The sequence below is a fragment of the Rattus rattus genome, chromosome 5 (assembly GCF_011064425.1).
Source record: "Rattus rattus isolate New Zealand chromosome 5, Rrattus_CSIRO_v1, whole genome shotgun sequence".
Lineage (NCBI taxonomy): Eukaryota > Metazoa > Chordata > Mammalia > Rodentia > Muridae > Rattus > Rattus rattus.
The window spans coordinates 62,060,621-62,079,031 of NC_046158.1; the positions used below are offsets into that span (position 1 = coordinate 62,060,621).

At 42.8% G+C, this 18,411-nt stretch overlaps 2 protein-coding genes across 2 annotated transcripts in view; one reads left to right on the forward strand and one right to left on the reverse strand.

The window, feature by feature from the left end:
- On the forward strand, positions 1 to 9,437 carry Med19 (mediator complex subunit 19). Its single transcript, XM_032903599.1, has 5 exons — positions 1 to 261; positions 6,252 to 6,508; positions 6,665 to 6,761; positions 7,056 to 7,150; positions 8,124 to 9,437. Exons 1-5 carry the CDS (start codon positions 45 to 47, stop codon positions 8,190 to 8,192), a joined length of 735 nt encoding a protein of 244 aa, XP_032759490.1. The 5' UTR covers positions 1 to 44; the 3' UTR covers positions 8,193 to 9,437.
- Positions 9,358 to 18,411, reverse strand: part of Zdhhc5 (zinc finger DHHC-type palmitoyltransferase 5) — a 23,200-nt gene continuing 14,146 nt past the window's right edge. The window contains exons 3-11 of the mRNA XM_032903601.1: positions 17,794 to 17,951; positions 15,988 to 16,160; positions 15,736 to 15,838; positions 14,466 to 14,557; positions 13,827 to 13,959; positions 13,382 to 13,502; positions 12,319 to 12,431; positions 11,050 to 11,909; positions 9,358 to 10,653 (exon numbers count right to left, since the gene is read on the reverse strand). Of these exons, the coding sequence (XP_032759492.1) occupies positions 10,488 to 10,653; positions 11,050 to 11,909; positions 12,319 to 12,431; positions 13,382 to 13,502; positions 13,827 to 13,959; positions 14,466 to 14,557; positions 15,736 to 15,838; positions 15,988 to 16,160; positions 17,794 to 17,951 (1,919 nt within the window). The 3' untranslated portion in view covers positions 9,358 to 10,487. The remainder of the gene's footprint in view (positions 10,654 to 11,049; positions 11,910 to 12,318; positions 12,432 to 13,381; positions 13,503 to 13,826; positions 13,960 to 14,465; positions 14,558 to 15,735; positions 15,839 to 15,987; positions 16,161 to 17,793; positions 17,952 to 18,411) is intronic.

Sequence of the window (18,411 nt, forward strand, 5' to 3'; positions counted from 1 at the left end):
AGTAATTAACGCCAGATCCCGGGTAACCAAGAGCGGCGAGTGCTATGGAGAACTTCACAGCCCTGTTCGGAGCTCAAACTGACCCCCCACCGCCACCAAGCGCACTAGGGTTCGGGCCTGGAAAGCCTCCGCCGCCACCCCCTCCTCCTCCGGGAGGTGGTCCAGGCACGGCTCCACCTTCGACCGCGACCTCGGCCCCCGTGGGAGCCGATAAGTCGACGGCTGGAAGCGGTCCCTTCTACCTTATGCGGGAATTGCCAGGTGAGTAATGGGCCAAAAGTAGCCAATCAGATAATAGTTTAGGTGACCGTTGTGGCTAGCATCCTGCAGCGCAAGGTGTAAGATAACAGGGCTACGGGTGGCCAGTGGGCAACAGTGTCAGAAGCCCTTTGGCGATTCACAACTCTAAAAGATAACTTGATTTCCCGGGGTGGGTTTGGGTTGGGTGTGAATATCTGGGACTACCTCTAGCGAGAAGTTCTGTGATCCGGGTTCTCTAACCGCCGTTTGTGACTCTATGAAAACGAGCCATTGTTTGGAACTCGGGAGACCTGATTTAACGTTTCTGGAGACAGTAAGATTTTAGTTTAAAGTCTGTCACAAACTTGTTGGTTTATAGCAAGTTGCCTTCCTCGTCAGGGACTTGGAGATTAACCCGCTCAAAGAAAGGACTAGAATTGAATCAATTCTTACATTCATAAAGTTAGTTATTCGGGAAAATTGTGGGGGGCGTGGCTCAGTGGTAGAACTCTTGACTGCCACGCATAAGGCGCGTGTTCACAGAATCATCTCTGAGTAGGTAACATTCAAGAATAAACAAAGCCATCTGTCCTTGGACCGAGAGGAGATACTAAATAGAAGAAACTACATCAGGAGACCTGTTTTGGAGGGGAAGATGGGGGGTGTGTGCTTAGAATATCTGAGGGGCAGAAGACACATTGAATTCAAGGAAAGGAACAATTCCAGTACTGATGGAAAATAGGTAGAGGCCTTTATAAGGCAATGTAGGTTTAAAGTTCAAGTTGAAGTCAGTTTCAACATGGGGGGGGGGGATGAGCTAATTTAGTGATTTTTTTAAAGATATTCAGCAGAAACATAAGAAGTGAAAATGGGATAATCAGAAATCAGTGTTCAAAAAAGAGAATGGTTTGGACCAGGTCTTAGCAGTAGAGAAGCAAATGAATACAGGATACATGATAAAGGTGAAGCCTACAGAAATAAAGAACTAAATATAAACGGACAGAGGAATTGTGGGTGTCCTGTACAAAGGTTATAGTAGTCTGAGAGTAGGAAGTTATGGAAAGAAAAAATTTGAAGAGCTAAAAATCAAGAGGTGTTCTGGACATGTTAAATCTTAGGGAACTTGTGGTACTATATACCAGCACTCAGGAGGTGAAGGCAGAAGGTTCTGGAGTTCCAGCCCAGCCTAGAGGACATGAGATCCTGCTTCAAAAAAGAAAAAAGTTCAGTTATCCCAATTAGCTATTAGCACAGTAGTTTAAAGTTCACATCAGTGAGGTGTGTACAATATGTAGCCCTTTTAGATAGATAGGTATTATATTTTATAGTTGAGGACTGAAGCAGAAATGACTGTATGTGCTTTAATGATAGGTGTCTTCCAGAAGTTCTCTTTTTTCCTTATTATAGTTGTTTTGTCTCACTATGTAGCCCTGGCTTGTCTCAAATTCACTGTAGACTTGGCTGGCCTTGAACTCACAGAGATCCACTTAATCTCTGCCTTCAGGTATGTGCCACCATGCCCAGCTTCTTCCAGCAGTTTATCTTTTGCATTTCCTGTTCTGATTATTCCATTTATTTATAAATCAGTTGATAAATACTGAATCTCCGAGGCAAACGCTGGGTATGGTGGGATTCTGAGAAGGGGAGATTATTAAGCCCGGTTTTTACGTAGCTTGTAGCTTACTTTTTGAGATCCATAATACATGGTTTAAGGATGGTGCTTGTATCTTTGTGGGTGTCTGTTTACTACTTTATAGTCATGCTTCACACAGGAAGCAGTGTTTAAAACTACCTGATGGTTTTCAAAATGTGTTAGCCAAAATGACAGTAATAATAAGATGTCATTTGAACTGAACTCTGAAGAATTTATATAGGCAAACAAAATTAGAAAGTTATTTTCTCAAAGGAAATAGTGGTACAGTTTTGTTGCTGTTGTTTTCTACCCAGAGGATACGTAGATCAATCTGGATACATTAGAAATTTTGCAGGAAGATTAGTAGTTGATTAGACTCCAAAGTTAAGTTGTAATAAAATTTGATTAGGAAGGCTAGGGATGTAGTTTAGTTGGAAGAGTACATGCTTAGCATGCATAAAGACCTCTATATTCATTCTCTATACTTGACAAACCAGGCTTGATGGTATACTTCTATAATCCCAGCCCTTGGGAGATGTACACAGGAAGATCAGGAGTCCAAGGTCATTGCTGGCTACATGAGACCTTGCCTTGAAAAGGTCCATTGGAACTGTAAAGATGACTCTAAGGTCATGCAGTTAAGGACATTCGATGTTGTCCAAAGGACCAAGCTTGGTTCCCATAATCTATATGGGAGCCTCACAATTGTATGTAACTCCAGCTCCAGGGATCCCAACACCCTCTACTGACCTCCATAGGCACTCAAATAATATGTGGCATACATCCACACAACACAACACACACATACATGCACACACCTGCACATGCATGCGCACACCTGCACATGCATGCACACGCGCGCACGCTCGCGCGCGCGCACACACACACACACACACACACACACACACACACACACACACACACACACCAAATAGGATAAAAATAAATCTTTCATGATAAATCAAGAGGCAGGTTGATCTCTCAGTTCAAGGCTAACTTGGTCTACCTAGTGAGTTCCAAGTCATCCAAGACTTTAGAGAGAGACTCTGTATCAAAAAAATTTAAAGTAAATTTTTAAAAAATTATTAGACTGGAGTACCATGGGAATTTAAATAGAGGTTAAGCATCCCCATGCTTAAAATCACACTCAAGACCTTCCACAAACTACATAAGCACCTAAGCACCGTACCACTGTTTTTTGTTTCTAAAACTACAGAACATGAGTTCTCAGATTTGGAATAGAGGGGCCATAATGATATAAACAATATTTAGACTTTCAAGAAAGGAAAAAAAATGAATCTGCATAGAATTGACATAGAAAGAGTTGGGAATTCAAAATTTGGTTTTTAGAATCATGCCCCCCCTTTTTTGGATTTTTTTATTTACATTTCAAATGTTATTCCCTTTCCCAGTTTCCCATCCATAAACCCCCTATCCCATCCCCCTCCCCCTGCTTCTATAGGGTGTTTCCCACCCCCACCCCTCCTGCCTCCCTGCCCTGGCATTCCTCTATACTGGGGCATCGAGCTTGACAGGACCAAGGGCTTCTCCTCCCATTGATGCCAACAAGGCCATCCTCTGCTATATATGCAGCTGAAGCCATGGGTCTGTCCATGAGTAGTCTTTGGATGGTGGTTTAGTCCCTGGGAGCTCTGGTTGGTTGGTATTGTTGTTCTTATAGGGTTGCAAACCCCTTCAGCTCCTTTAATCCTTTCTCTAACTCCTCCAATGGGGACCCCGTTCTCAATCCATGGTTGGCTGCAAGCATCTGCCTATGTATTTGTCGCGCTGTGGCAGAGCCTGTCAGGAGACAGCTATATCAGGCTCCTGTCAGCATGCACTTCTTAGCATCAGCAATATTGTCTGGGTTTGGTGGCTGTATGGCTTAAAGAGGTTTATAAATCATTTTCAGAGAACCAACAATTCAAATAGAAGTTAAATCCCTATTTATTTTTTAGTGTTTAGGTGTATGAATGTTTTCCTGCATGTGTGTATACGCACTGTGTGTGCGCACGTGCCTAGTATCCAAGGAGGTCAGAGAAGACATCAGATTTCCTCTAACTGGATTTGTATACGAATGCCTGTGAGCAGCCCAGCAGGTGTTGGGAAGGGAACCTGGGTCATCTGCTGAGCTGTCTATCTATCTGGCCAGCCCCCTCATGTTTACTTATTTAACTTCTTTTCTGTTTGAGGCAGTCTCATGTCACCCAGGCTGGCCTCAAACTCCTGCAGTCAAGGATGAGCATGAGCTCCTTTCTTTCCTGTCTCTACCTCCTGAGTGTTGGGATTACCAGGATATGCCACTTTGATATGCTTGAACTCCTGTTTTAGAAGTTCTGAAAAGCACTGGCTTTGGTGGCTCACCCACCCAACTCCTGGGTGACAGAGGTAGACAGATCTCTCTGTGTTCAAGACCAACCTGGCCTACAAAGTAAGTTCTGGAACAGCCAGGGCTGTTAAATAAAGAAACCCTTTTGGAAGAAAAAAAATATGAAAAGCAACAACTACCCTCTCAGCTGAGCCTTAAACATAACCAGCGGGAAGGAGGGGCACTGGCGGAAACAGGACAAATGAGACAAACAGGAGGGTGCCCAGTTAGAGGAGGTATGACAGTACTAAGGATCCAACACTGCTGCACATGAGCCTTCTGCGTTATTGCACGGCGAAGAGAAGGGAACATGTGCAGTAAGGCCTAGACCAGAAAAAAGTGCTTATGTCAGAAACATTTTAATGTATAACTTGTGCACTAACCAGTCATGTGGATAAGACCATCTCTGCCTTCACAGTTCAGAACTGGAACTTTCCCAAGTAAATATCATAAACAGGCCACTTTACCTGTATGCTGTCATAATTATCAGTGAGGTTGTACATTAGATAGTTCTACTTTTATTTTGTCCATATTATTAGCATATTTCTACTTTGAAAAAAGTCAGCCATTGAATATATTGTATCTGTAACTGAACTATAAGGTTGTTATACTGATCCACACAGAGATGTTTCTGAGATCATTTTATGAAAAGCAGAACAGTATTTGATATAATGTCAAGTAAGTTATTCTAGTTAGTTTTCCTCCTTTTTTGAGTTTCTGTCTCTCCCTACTTTGCTCCATCACCTTTCCATCCCTGTAGCCCATGGTGTAGTATTTTGTGTTTGTTTATTATATGTTACTGAGGTGGGGTGTTTGAGACAGGATCTCATTAGGGAGCCTAAACCTTGTCTCCTAGCATTACACTTACAGGTGTGTACCACCATACCTCGCTACCATGTTATTACATACAGGTTTAGTGTCTACAATCTAATACGCTTATCTAAAATGTTTCCAGTTTTTCAGATTTCAAAATATCTGCATAGATTTTAACCAGTTGCACATCCTGAATCCAGAAATATGAAGTGTGAAATGCTCTAAAATATGAAACTTGTTGAGTGCTTGAATTCACTAAGTTTCACATTTCAGACTTTTGAACGAACTATGAATGTTCAACTTATAAAATTTGCTTTTATTTTTTTCTGCTTGGTTTTGTGTGTATGTGTGTTTAATTATATGATTTGTTTTTGAGACAGGGTCTCTATGTAACAGCCTTAGCTGTCCTGGAACTAGCTTTGTAGAATAGGTTGGCCTTGAACTCACAGAGATCCGCCTGCCTCTGCCTCCCAAGTAAATGCTGGGATTAAAGGCATGTGCCTCTATGCCTGGCTTTGTTTGGTTTCTTATTTTACTTTTTTGAAAAGGTTTATAATTGTGGTGGCTTAAATAAGAATGGTTCCCAGAGGCTCAAATATTTAAATGTTTAGTCTCCGGGGAGTGACTGAAAAAGATTAGAAGGATTAGGAGGTGTGGTCACTGGGGATGGGCTCTGAGGTTTCAAAAGCTCATGCCTAGGATCTCTCTGTGCTGGTGATATCTCTCAACTCCTTCCCAAGTGCCATGCTGTCATCATGCTACCCAACATGATAATGAACTAAGCCTCTGAAACTAAGGAAGCCTTCTTGTAATTATAAGAGTTCCTGGAGCCATGTCTCTCTAGAGCAATAGGACAGTGACTAAGACAATAATTCTCCTTTAATAGATTCCTCATTTACATTAAACTATAGTCCTTCGTGGGGCTGGAGAGATTGTTCAACAGGACATGGGTTACCCTTGCAAAAGAGCCAGATTCAGTTCCTAGGGCAGCTCACAACCATCTTTAACTCCAGTTCTAGGGGATCCAACCCCCTCTTCTGCGGGCACCAGACACACATGGTACACATGCATAACATTGCAGACAAAATAAACATACATATAAAGTAAGTCTAAAGATTGTTTTTTCTTTCAATTTTCTTCCGAGTTACTAACAAAAAGTTACCTGCTTTTTGTATAACTATTATTACTGTTTTCTAGGCAGCACAGAGCTGACGGGCAGCACCAATTTAATTACACACTACAACCTGGAACAGGCCTATAATAAGTTCTGTGGGAAGAAAGTGAAGGAGAAGCTAAGTAACTTCCTGCCTGACCTCCCCGGGATGATTGATCTTCCTGGCTCCCATGACAACAGCAGCCTCCGCTCCCTCATTGAGAAACCTCCTATTCTTGGTGGCTCTTTTAATCCGATCACAGGGACCATGCTGTCTGGTTTCCGCCTCCATACTGGCCCGGTGAGTCCCTTTTTGGGGAGTAAGAAAGTAAATGGCCTGAAAGGCATGGAGGTAGTTTTCTGTCCAAGTCTATTCCTTCATAATTTACTGAGAACAGATGATGGGGTAGAGGATTTTTTCTCTCTGCTCACCGGGACCGTCTTTTGGTTCCCTCAGTTGCCAGAGCAGTGTCGTCTGATGCATATTCAGCCTCCCAAGAAGAAGAATAAGCATAAGCACAAACAGAGCCGTACCCAGGATCCTGTTCCCCCAGGTAAGGAGCACCTCCTATTCAAACAGAGACCCTGTCAAGTATGGTCTGGCCTTACAGTGAAGCTTAGTTACCCTGGACTCCCAGATTTTCCCCAAAAAGAAATTCATATAGTGCCCTTTCTTGGGCAAGTAGTGACTTAGCACAGGTGCTCTAGCAAGACCTCTATATCCTTTCTAGACACTTGAGAAAAATAGTAGTAGGATTTTTAGAGTTAGATTTTCCTGTAGCCTTGAGAGTTTATAGCAGTAGATCTTAAGCTCAACAGGTTATATAGGCTCTTAATGTTTCCTACAGAAACACCATCTGATTCAGATCACAAGAAGAAGAAAAAGAAAAAAGAGGAGGATCCCGAACGAAAAAGGAAGAAAAAAGAAAAGAAGAAGAAGAAGGTAGGGAGCTGGTGTGGTTGGGACCCATCAAGTTTTCCCTGTGTCACCTTTTCCTTCTTTTTATTATTTATGAATACATGTGCTTCCCTACATTAGTGCAGTGGCCAGAAGAGGGCTTAAGCCCTGGAGCTATAGTCACAGTCCTATGATAGTACTGGGAACTGAACTCAGGTTTTCTACAAGACAGTACATGCTTATATAACCACTGAGCAGCTATCTCTCCAGCCACCATTTTACCATTTTTAAATAGAATTCTTTGCCTCAAGTTGAACCAAAAATTGAAAACTTAGGGCAAACTTTTTTTTTTTTTTCTTTTTTAACAAAACTGACCAAGGCTAATTCTTTTATTGTTTTTCTCTGAAGTAGTAGGGAATTAACTAGGGCCTCACTAATGGTAGGCAATTGCTTTAGTATTGAGCCATGTCCAGTCTTTTTAAAAATTTTTATTTTGTTTATTGATAATTTTTTTAAGGAATTATTTTTTGTGTAATACACTGTAGCCATCTTCAGACACAACAGAAAGGGCATCAGATCCCGTTACAGATGGTTGCAAGCTACCACGCGGTTGCTGGGAATTGAACTCAGGACCTCTGCAAGAGCAGTCAGTGCTTTTAACCACTGAGCAATCTCTCCAGCCTCTCTTATTGATAAGTTTTGAGATCGAGTTTCACTGGATTGTCTAGGCAGGCCTTGGAATTTGTAGTCTTTCTGCCTCCATTTTCCCAGGTAACTGGGATTACAAGTTTATGCTAGCAGGCTCACCTTGTATTATTATTATTATTTTTTTTTTTTGACAAGGTTTCAAGATGTAGTCTTGGCTGGGCTGGAATTCAGTGTGTAGACCAGGCTAGTTTCTACCTCAGATCTACTTGCTTCTGCCTCCAGAGTACTGAGATTAAAGACATGCACCACCACATCCAGCTAGGTCTATCTTTAGTTTCTGAATGTCCTTATTCTTTTGTTTTTTTTCCAGAACCGACATAGTCCAGACCACCCGGGTATGGGCAGCTCTCAAGCCAGCAGCAGCAGCAGCCTCCGCTAATAGGACTACTGGACTTTGCCAAGGATGACTTTCCTGTGATACTGAACCTGCTGATAAAAACTGTCTTCTGGGCACTTGGACCCTGTTGTGGGGGCATCCAGCGGCTGGACAGGGGCCAGCCCCTGCTGTGCATGTGACTAATACTTTAGAGAAGGGCCATGCTTTTTATGGTTTAGTCCAATTGGTGTTTCCATGGACATCCTTTTTTACAAGAAGCTGTTTTCCTTTTTTTTTCCCCTCTCCTTTATGCAATTTGATTTCAGGACTTCGGTTTTTTGTTTTGCTTTTAAAGTGCGTTTAACAGACTAGCATAGCTGCCTTTTAAGAGACAAGTGCCATTCTATTTGAATCAAAGTTTAGGACAAGGGACTAAGATAAGATGCAAGAGATTCTGGATCTTGCCATCACATGATTTCTCCTTTAGCAGGCTAGAAAGTCAAAATGAGACTAGAGAACATGGTGTGAAAGCAAGTTTGCTAGTATTTTCCTACCATAGACACAAAATTACTTTGCCAATTATGCTCAGAGCAAAGTGCCTGGATGATCTTCATCTTCCATCAGGAAAGCTGGCCCAAATAAGGCTTACACCTGTGTTTATATACCACCGTGAACTGGTGATCCACAGCCACCAGTATATTTCAGCAGGCAAGACCAACTAGTATTTGTCTCATTGTGCTCCCAGCGTTCTCTGGTGCCTGTCCCCTAAGACTTATGTATACTAGGCAAGTTTATCTTTTCCTTTCCCTCCCTTTTTTTCCCTACATGCTTTTTAAATGAACCTCTGGCAAGAAGTTTAATATTGGATTTGGTTGTTTTGAAAAAGTTTTTAGTTTTTTTTTTTTGAGACATCACACTATGCCACCCTGGATTGCTATGAAGGCTAGGCTGGCCAGAGACCCATCTGCAGTTCCCACCCAGTTCTGGGATCAAAGGCATGCACCACCATGCTTCACTGCTTTTACTATCTAAAGAGGAAATTAAGGAGGAGTAACACAAGAAATTTCAACAAACCAGATGCTTTTGTTATGAAAAGCCAGGTTTTTCTCACCCAGCCAGGCATTTAATTTGATAGCCAGAATAAAAACAGGACCAGAGAATGAGGTTTTCCTTTTGACTCCGTAAGACCATTCTGCCTTAACCAGACAAAACACAAGTCAGGGGGAACTGGTTAGATCAGGATTTATTTTATTCTTTGTTGGTTTAAAATGGCTAATCAGAATAAAAAAATTAAAGGGTCTCTGTATAGAGGCTGGAGTCTTCCCTGTTTAAGGTTAGAACCCAGCTACCCCTCTACCCAGCACCATATTGAGGTGGGCTAAGGGGTAAACCCCAAGGGACAATCGGAGGGGCCTAGGCCTGCCACTCCTTCTCTCTATCCCATTTTTGTTTTGGCATATGATGAAAAATATTGCTTTTTTTGGATTCTTCTCTCCTGGCCTTGGATTTTAAGATTTTCCTGTAAATTCTAGGGAAGCATTGAAGGGGCTCACTGAAGCCCACCACAATCCCTGTCTTCCAAGAATGGAGGGCAGGGCTGCCTGGTGTTTCTTAAATTTGGCCAAGCTCTCTTCCTGATCTCCCACCACCATCATGGAACTGTGACCCCTTTCCTGGGGAAATTAGATGTGAAGGAGTTTAAAAACTCTCCAAGTTCTTTTATCTGACAGAATCCCAGATGTACCCAGGTTTCTTTCCTAATCACTTAGCACCAGAAGGTGCTACTTCTTCAGTTGGTAACTGGGACAAAAGAGGGAACCATGGAGAAAAGGAAGACTTTAATGTCTCTCTTTTCCTGCTGGTCTAAGGAAAGGGAAGAATAAAATCCCCCTCCATATATATATATTTCTATATATCCCTCCCTTGTTTTCCCATCCCAGGATAGATATATAATTTCTTTGATATTTATAATATATATATATATGTACACACACACCTGGTAACGGAGAAGAGGAAAAAAATAGAATCCGTAACAATAATAAAAAAAATTATTTCTGGTTTAAAAATGATCTGGTTCCCTCCAGGGCGAGCAATTGCACAAATGTCCACTGAGTCTGGTCCAGGGATCAAGGAAGGGAAGGTCTTAAAAGATCAAAGGAGGGGGAGGTGCCACCCCAGTCTCAGGGCCCCAACTCTCCTTAACCCCATGGCATTTTGTAAAACAAGCCTCATCCTCTTGGAATCGGTGGTTTAAAAAATGTCCATGCAAAGTAGGGGAGCCCCTTGAGGGAAGGAAGGTGGCCACCTGAGGCCCTTTGGTGTAGGTGCAGAGGTGTGGGGGAAGGGAGGCGCCAAGATTCACACAGAAATCTCGTAAGTGGTGCCACCCACCCCTGACACCTTCTTGACTCCTCCCCTTGTGGGGCTACTGAGAGGTGGCTGGCCTGGGCCAGGGGAAGCTGAGCCTATACTCTTGGGCTGCCCATTGGATTTGCTGTAGGTGGTCTTGAGCTGTACTTCGTCTCTGAGGGAAAAAGAAGAAACAGACATCAGGGAAAGATGCACAAAACACAAAAGGTCTAATATTGGGGGGTGGGTGAGCTTTTTCACATATTTTCTTACCCAAATACAGTCCCTTTTACTTTATTGGTATGTTTAAAGTAAGACTGATTTCTCTTTCTCCCCAATTCATTCCTAAGCACAGCTCCCATATCCTTAATTTCTGGCAAATAAAACTTTCAGGAGGGCAGTATTAAGGGAATATTATCAATCTTCAATCTCTTAAGGAGGAATTGTTCATGAAGGCAATCAAATGTGAAAAGAGTTCTCAGCATCCCCAGATACTAGAATCCTGTACAGCCAAAGGCCTGATGCCTTCTGCTAATTAAGTTGAACGAAGGGGGATAAGACAAATACTTACTTGGGTGTCAGTAATGGCTGCAGTGCTACTTCCTCTGTCTCAGAGACACCAGATGGGGCTTTTTGGCTGCTATAGGACATTGATCGGCCCAGGTAGGGGGCAGTTGTGCCTGGTTCAGGGGACCCTAGTCCCCGGCCTCTTAACCCATCTGGTTTGCCAAAACGGGGGACGGCTGGGCGTCCCAGTGGAGTCTTGCTCAAGGGTGATCTCTTGGAATCATCTGAGGAGGAACTAGTACGGGGGGCATGGCCTGAGCCTGGTGTTGACTGAATGCCTGAGTCTCCCAAGCCTGGTTCTTCCTCACGGCCTGCAAGTGGAGGTGACTGTCGTAGCAGCTTCTCTCGTTCCTGAAGGGAGGCCACGATGTGGCGAGACAGATTGTCATAACGGACTGGTGAGGGCTCTCGGTGTGGTGGGCCAGTTGGCAGCAAACGTGGGTGCCTCTCGGCTTCCCGTTGCTGGGCCAGCCGGGCTGACAGGAAGGGAGAGGTGTAGCCTAAAGGTGGGTCTGGCTCAGGCCCTGCCTGTACTGACTCAAAATCAGGGCTGTCTGAAGGAGTGAGTAGGCTGTCATAAGATAGACTTCCATTGCGTGTCTGATTGGCCAGGCTCTTATAGGAGGTGGAGGTGGTGCCCTCTGAACGAATGGACTGCAACTGGCCCAGCTCAAAGCCCGTGCCCTGAGCTGACTTGAGGCTGGAGGATCGTGAACCACTGGACAAAGGATCAAAATGAAAGCTTTTGCCAAAAGTGGGAGACCGGAAGCTCTCTGGCTCCAAGCTGGGTTCTGAGCGGTAGCTGGGATGGCGGCTGCTATCTGCAATTGAAGTTGGTTCCTTCAAGCTGTCTCCACGACTCAACTGTGGAAAAAGTGTAAAACAGTCTTAGCAATCCTTTTGATAGCTAAAAAGATCGACTGCGGAACAGAATTACATGCCAGTAGTAAGTACATTTCAAACTTGGACATCATATAGTTTGCCCTTAACAAAAAACTGTGACTCGGAACAAATACCTCATTTTAAGATGCAGGAAATGAGGCTTACAGAGACTAAGTAACTTGGCAGAAGTCGTTTCTCAAATCAGATTTGACACTAATTAGTGGTTTTATCTAGTATGCGTCACTGCTCCTTTTTTTGATGAAAAACACAACAAGGAAATTCAACTCCATTAATGTCAATAATCGAAAAATGCCCTTGGCTTTTATGTTCCCCCCTCCTTTCCTCAAGAACTAACATAGGTTATGACCCCACTTCTTAGAGTACACAGTACCTTGGCGCTGGAGGAATGAGGCATGGCGGCTGATGTGCTACTGCTGCTGTAACCTGGCCGATACTTGTACATGGTAGGTGTAGGGGGGCTGTCTTTGCCCAAGAGACTGCTATCTACAGGAGGAAAACCCAGAGGGAACTACTTTTAGTAAAGTTAATTCTTTAAACTTTTTGGGGTTTCTGAAAGTACAGGGAATGACATGGTAGAATCATGTATACCTAATAAAAGCAAAGCCTAGGGAACAAGATTTTGCTACAGTGCCTGAAGACTCTGCTGGGCCTGGTGCTTAGACACAAGCCTACAGTCTCTGCTACTCAGAAGGCTGAAGCAGGAGGATAAATGCTGAGCAGATATACACATGCAAGCCAAACATCCATATACATAACATACAATAAAAATTAAAAAACAATGATAAGGTCAGTGGTGGTAGATAGAACACACCTTTAATCCCAGCACTCAGAAGGCAGAGGCAAGCAAAGTCCTCTGAGTTCAATAACAACCTGGTCTACATAGTCCTTGTTTCTTTGTTTCATTTTGTTTTTCCAGACAGGGTTTCTCTGTGTGGCCCTCTCTGTCCTGAAACCTTGTAGACCAGGCTGGCCTTGAACTAAGAAATCCACCTGTCTCTGCCCCCTGGTGACCCACCCACTAAAGGCGTGCGTTTGTTTGCTTGTTTAAAGAGCAAACATCTATACTAGTTTCAGAATCTGTGGTGGGCAAATGCATCAAACATACTAAGAGAAACTCTGATTCAGGCAGACTCTCAAAAGATAAAAAAGCAACAAGCCATAAAAGCCTACAGACCCAAGTTCAATTCCCAGAATCCACAGTGGAAGGAAAGAACGATTCCTGGAGTTGTCCTTTGATCTACCCACTCAGCACCACCCACATATACAACATAAGATTGTAAAAAGTAATTCTCTGTGAAGTCCCAATCACTGTCTCTTGCTAACTGGCATCCCCCCTTTTCTAGCTATTCAAAGAAAACTGCTCAAGTATCATCCACTGGGTGTTCTCAGCCATAAGTCAACTATTACCTGCCAGCCCTTGCTCATTTCCTTACCCTCATTAGCCAGGCTGATGTGTGTTCGAAGCCCTGTGTATCGGCTCAGGTCTGGCTTAGGAGGAGGTGGGGGTTCCGCATCCGCAGACTGGCTCTCTGTTATCTCTAGGCTTCCCTTAGACTAATAAATGGAGGGAAATCAGAGAGGGAAACTACATTAAGGTAATATTAAGTCGGCATAGTGTAAGTACTGGGACAAGAGTCAGTTTGGGGATAATAAAGGACAAAAAAAAGCTGAGCGTCTGTCATCTGAAAGATGTTACATCTTATGAAGACATGGAAAGTGGCTCAGTGTCTATTGTCATTGAACTTGAAATGTAATGAAGAAAATATCTGTGTTTAAGTGACTTTAACACCAAGATGTACACTCAGTGCAGGTTTCTATCTCTTTGCCAGAGGGTGAAATTCCCTGGGTTTCCCTAGCTTTACTTTCCTAATTTCTCACCTTAGTCCTCCTCAGTTCTCCCTGGATGCCATTATCCATGATCTTCACAGTTATCTGCCCATCTGACACTTCTGGTCGAAGGAAAGGAGGTCTGATTACAATTGTCTTCTCTTTCTTTGGTCTCCCCAAATACCTGGGTAGCAAAAGTGAGAAGGCTTTCACTTACTACTTCATTCAAAATTTCTACTTGCACACCATCTAGGAAGCACGGTGCACACACAGTAAGTCATGAGCTGAGGTATATGGCTCAGTGATAAAGAACAAGACCCCAGTTTAATCTTCAGCCAAAAACCAGTCCTATCAGAGTCTATCAGAGTAAAAGTTAGTCCTAGCCTGATTTAATTCAATGAAAATCTTCAGCTTGAGTAGGCCTTTACAGGCAGGTATCTAGCACTCTGCAGGTAAATTGTATACATCCTCAGTTCTCAAATGCAATTAGCCGTACCTAAACACTATCAACTGAACTCAAGAATTCACTAAAAGATCAGCATGCCTCTTCCTTGTAGCACTCACCATTCTGAAAGCAAACCCACCCTAAAAGGTCATTTTCCATTAAAATTCCCTTATTCAGAACAAGCCCAAAGAAGACAAAAGTTTGACCAAGAATGAACACTAGTCCAAGGGTGTATGTAGGTGTACCTGGGTGCTGGAGAACTGCAGAGGACACGGCTAACATTGTTACAACAGCCATTGGTAAAGGGATTCACACCTCCCCGGAATTTTCCTGTAACCTAGGAGGCAGAAAGAACCAGGTAGGTAAGACTATGCCAAAAGGCAAATTATTGTGCAGCCATTCTTTCTGGTAAAAAATTGATACTGGTGATGATTAAGAACAGATTCTAGAATGAGGGTTCTAAGTCTACCTCATGGAAGCCAATCCTCATATCAGTTTCCTGTATAAAATGGGGTTAACTAAGTACCTTTCTGAATATTGACTTAAAATAATCCACAGATGAGTTCTCTTATATAATGGGTACAGTAACTGCAAATAGCCTATGTACACTAACTCATCTCTCCATCATCGATACCTAATACAGTATGTTATATAAAGAATTATTGTATTATTTACATAACAATGCTAAGAAAAAGGATGTATATATTCAGTGATTTTCCCTCCAAGTCTATACCATCTCTATTTGATTGAACCTAAAGAATCCACAGATAGGGCTGGAGAAATGGCTCAGCAGTTAAGAGCACCCGACTAGGGGTTGGGGATTTAGCTCAGTGGTAGAGCGCTTGCCTAGGAAGCGCAAGGCCCTGGGTTCGATCCCCAGCTCCGAAAAAAAGAACCAAAAAAAAAAAGAGAGCACCCGACTGCTCTTCCCGAGGTCCTGAGTTCAATTCCCAGCAACCACATGGTGGCTCACAACCATCTGTAAAGAGATCCGATGCCCTCTTCTGGTGTGTCTGAAGACAGCTACAGTGTACTCATATATAATAAATGAATAAAAAAAAAAAAAGAATCCACAGATAGGCTGACTGCAAGATAAGACTAAGCAATTACGGTTAGCTACTATTATGTGCACAAAAATAATCTTTAAGCAGTACTATGTATTTCCTAAAATCTGTCCCAACTTGTTTCTATAAATTCACAGACTAAATATTTGTTAAGAGAATTAGAACAAGACCATTTTTTAAGGTTACTGTCTTCCTTTCTTGAAGACAGGGTCCAGGTAGATCGATCCTATTGCCTCAGCCTCCTAAGTAAGATTCTAGGTCTGCACTACCATTCCAAGCTTTAATTCTACTTATTGAGGACCTAGGCCTCCTTCACTTTCCCCACTACTGTTAATCTCTACACCATCACACTAAGTATTCGCTAGCATTCTGTTTGGGAAAGTATTAAAGTTCTTCACTAGTTAGGACTTAAGACATGTCATGTTTAGTCTCCTGCCAGTTCTCCTGGTACCTGTTCATTGGTTGTGCGTCCCCTAGCCACCAGCACCACATGAAATCCTGTGAGGCCAGCTACAGGGATGAAAAACAAGCCAGCCACACACATCACTGCCATGCTGATTCCAAGCAGTCAAGGAAAACAGAACAATGTTATCTTGCTTTCCCCAGCTCTACTGTACCACTTCCCCTTTACCTTTCCTAACTCAAGGATTCAACTTGCCCCTCATCCCACCCCCGATTCTATACCAAAGGCATTCAAGGATACGTGACAGCAGTTCGGACCCCTGAGAGTTCCTCTATGTGACAGAGGACATAAAGGAGGCCAAAGCCAAACACACCCATGATGTGGGCTGTCAGGGAAAGGAGGAAAAGGAAGAAGTATCTGTAGTTCCTGCGACCAATACAGTTGTTCACCCAAGGGCAGTGATGATCAAATTCCTAGGAGCAAAAAGATACAGAATAAAAGGCATCCTTAAAACATAGCACCAGGGGTTGGGGATTTAGCTCAGTGGTAGAGCACTTGCCTAACAAGCGCAAGGCCCTGGGTTCGGTCCTCAGCTCCAGAAAAAAAAAAAAAGAGAGGCAAAAGACAAAGGTAAAAACATAGCACCAGGGTTAGCCAAATGGTTCAATGGGTAAAAGTACTTGCCACCAAGCCTGACAACTGGGACTCACATGATAGGAGATAACCAAGCACTGCAAGTTATCCTCTTACTGCCACATGTGTACCATGCACACACGTACATCCACCTGTCCACCTCCCCACCCCTGCCCAACTATGCCACATACATAATAAAAAAGAAAAAACAACCCCCACCAAAAAAAGCAGCATTAGATTTCTTCTGTTGAAAAGAGGAACTAAGTAACAGAGCATAAGTTTTACTTTTGTTATTTGTGATCATTTAGTTATGCAATTTTGAAAAGTTTTAAAAATTTAAATTTAAAAAATATTCAAAGCAGTTTCTCTTTGCTTTCTGTTAACGCAAAGACTCCGGAGGTTGGCCAAAAGTCAAATTCTCAAGTTGATCTAAAGTTTGGCATGGTGCTACAAGTCTACATCTCTAGTACTTGAGATATAGGAAGATGGCCACAAAAGTTTGAGGCTAGCCTGGTCTATATAATGTGTTCTAGGCCAGTCAGGGCTACGTAGCAAGTCCTTGCTTTAAATAAAAAAAAAAATCTATGCAACCAAAAAAGACAAATGTTGGTAAAACATTCAAAATATAAAACAACACAGAAGGATAGCTACTAAACACAGGTCATGCTCTTCCTACAAGAGATAACACTAAGTCACCACAAGATGGATGACTGAACCAATGTTGGGGTGAGGAAAGCTGTTATTAGAGCGAAAGCGTCCCTGTGTAATAACAGCTCATGCTCTGGCTCTCATGTGCTGCACTCTAGACAGCACTCGATTCAGCTGGACCATGCAGGTTAGGCAGCTCCACAGGACTATACTTCAGGAATCTACTCTAGGGGCTACAGAGATTGCTCAGTGACTAACATGTATGCTGTTCTTGCCACGGAATCAAAAATCTGTTTATGGGTAGTCAGCTTACAACTGTGAGGCCCCTGGCCTCCTCTGTCACCAGCACTTCATATGTAAATACCCACAAACACATATAATTTAAAAAATAAATCTTTGTTTAAAAAAATTATTCTAGGGGGTACAAGATAGCCAAGTGCTTAAGAGCAGTTACTGCTCTTGTAAGACCTGGGTTCTGGTCCCAGCATCCACACAGTCGATCGGTTTTAGTTCCAGGGGATCTAAAGCCATCTTCTCGCCTCCTCAGGCACCAGGTACACACAAAAATAAAAAACAAAACTTTTTAAAATGTATTTTTAAAGAGAGAGCTGGAGAGCTCTTCTGGAGGACTCAGGCTCATTCCCACATGGAAGCTCATAGCTGTCCGTGAGATCCACCTCTGGTCTCCAAATGCACACAGTGCACACATATACACAGGCAAAAGCATCCATATAAACACATAAAAAAATAAAAATGTTAATTAAAAAAGAACCTACCATATAGTAAGGATAAACAGAGTCTCACCTCACCGCCCAGTGCTCTTACCTCCACACAGTTGTCACAGACACTGCAGTGGGAGCATCTAGGAGGGCGGTAAAAGCGGCAGGTGGCGCACCATTTCATTCGCACCTGGATACCCTTGATCTCCACTGTTTTGTAAAGGGGAGCTCGGAAATCATCTTCTTTGTCTTCGTCTTCTTCAGCTAGAAAAGAGAAAAATTTACAAACAAATATGCGCAAACTATTAAGTACTAGGAACATAGGATGTTCAAAACACAGCTCCTTAACACGTAAGCATGTGCATTTGTGTGTCTGTGTGTGTGCCAGAGGGTGTGGGATCCCCTGGTGGTGCTGGAGGTACAGGCAGTTGTGAGCTGTGAATTGAAGCTCTCTAGCACCAAAACAGTTTCTTTAGTACCTCGAAATAATGTTATACTTTACAAACCCACAGCTCACATCATACTGCATGGTTAAGAACAGAAGTTTTTCCCTCATATCAAGAATAGCAAAAATATATACTCTTACTTAAATTTTTAAAAATCTGTGTATATGTGAGCACATGTGTGTGGAGGTTAAAGGACAACTTTCAGGAGTCAGTTCTCTTTTCAGTATGGGTTCACAGGAATTGAACTTACATTTATTTTTATTTTATGTGTACAAGTG

What these genes read in the sequence shown, in the direction of transcription:
- Med19 (XM_032903599.1), top strand. Translation starts at nt 45, where the DNA reads ATGGAGAACTTCACAGCCCTGTTCGGAGCTCAAACTGACCCCCCACCG. An exon ending in CCTTATGCGGGAATTGCCAG is followed by an intron (nt 262 to 6,251) that starts GTGAGTAATGGG and finishes ACTGTTTTCTAG; the next exon opens with GCAGCACAGAGCTGACGGGC. An exon ending in TCCGCCTCCATACTGGCCCG is followed by an intron (nt 6,509 to 6,664) that starts GTGAGTCCCTTT and finishes TGGTTCCCTCAG; the next exon opens with TTGCCAGAGCAGTGTCGTCT.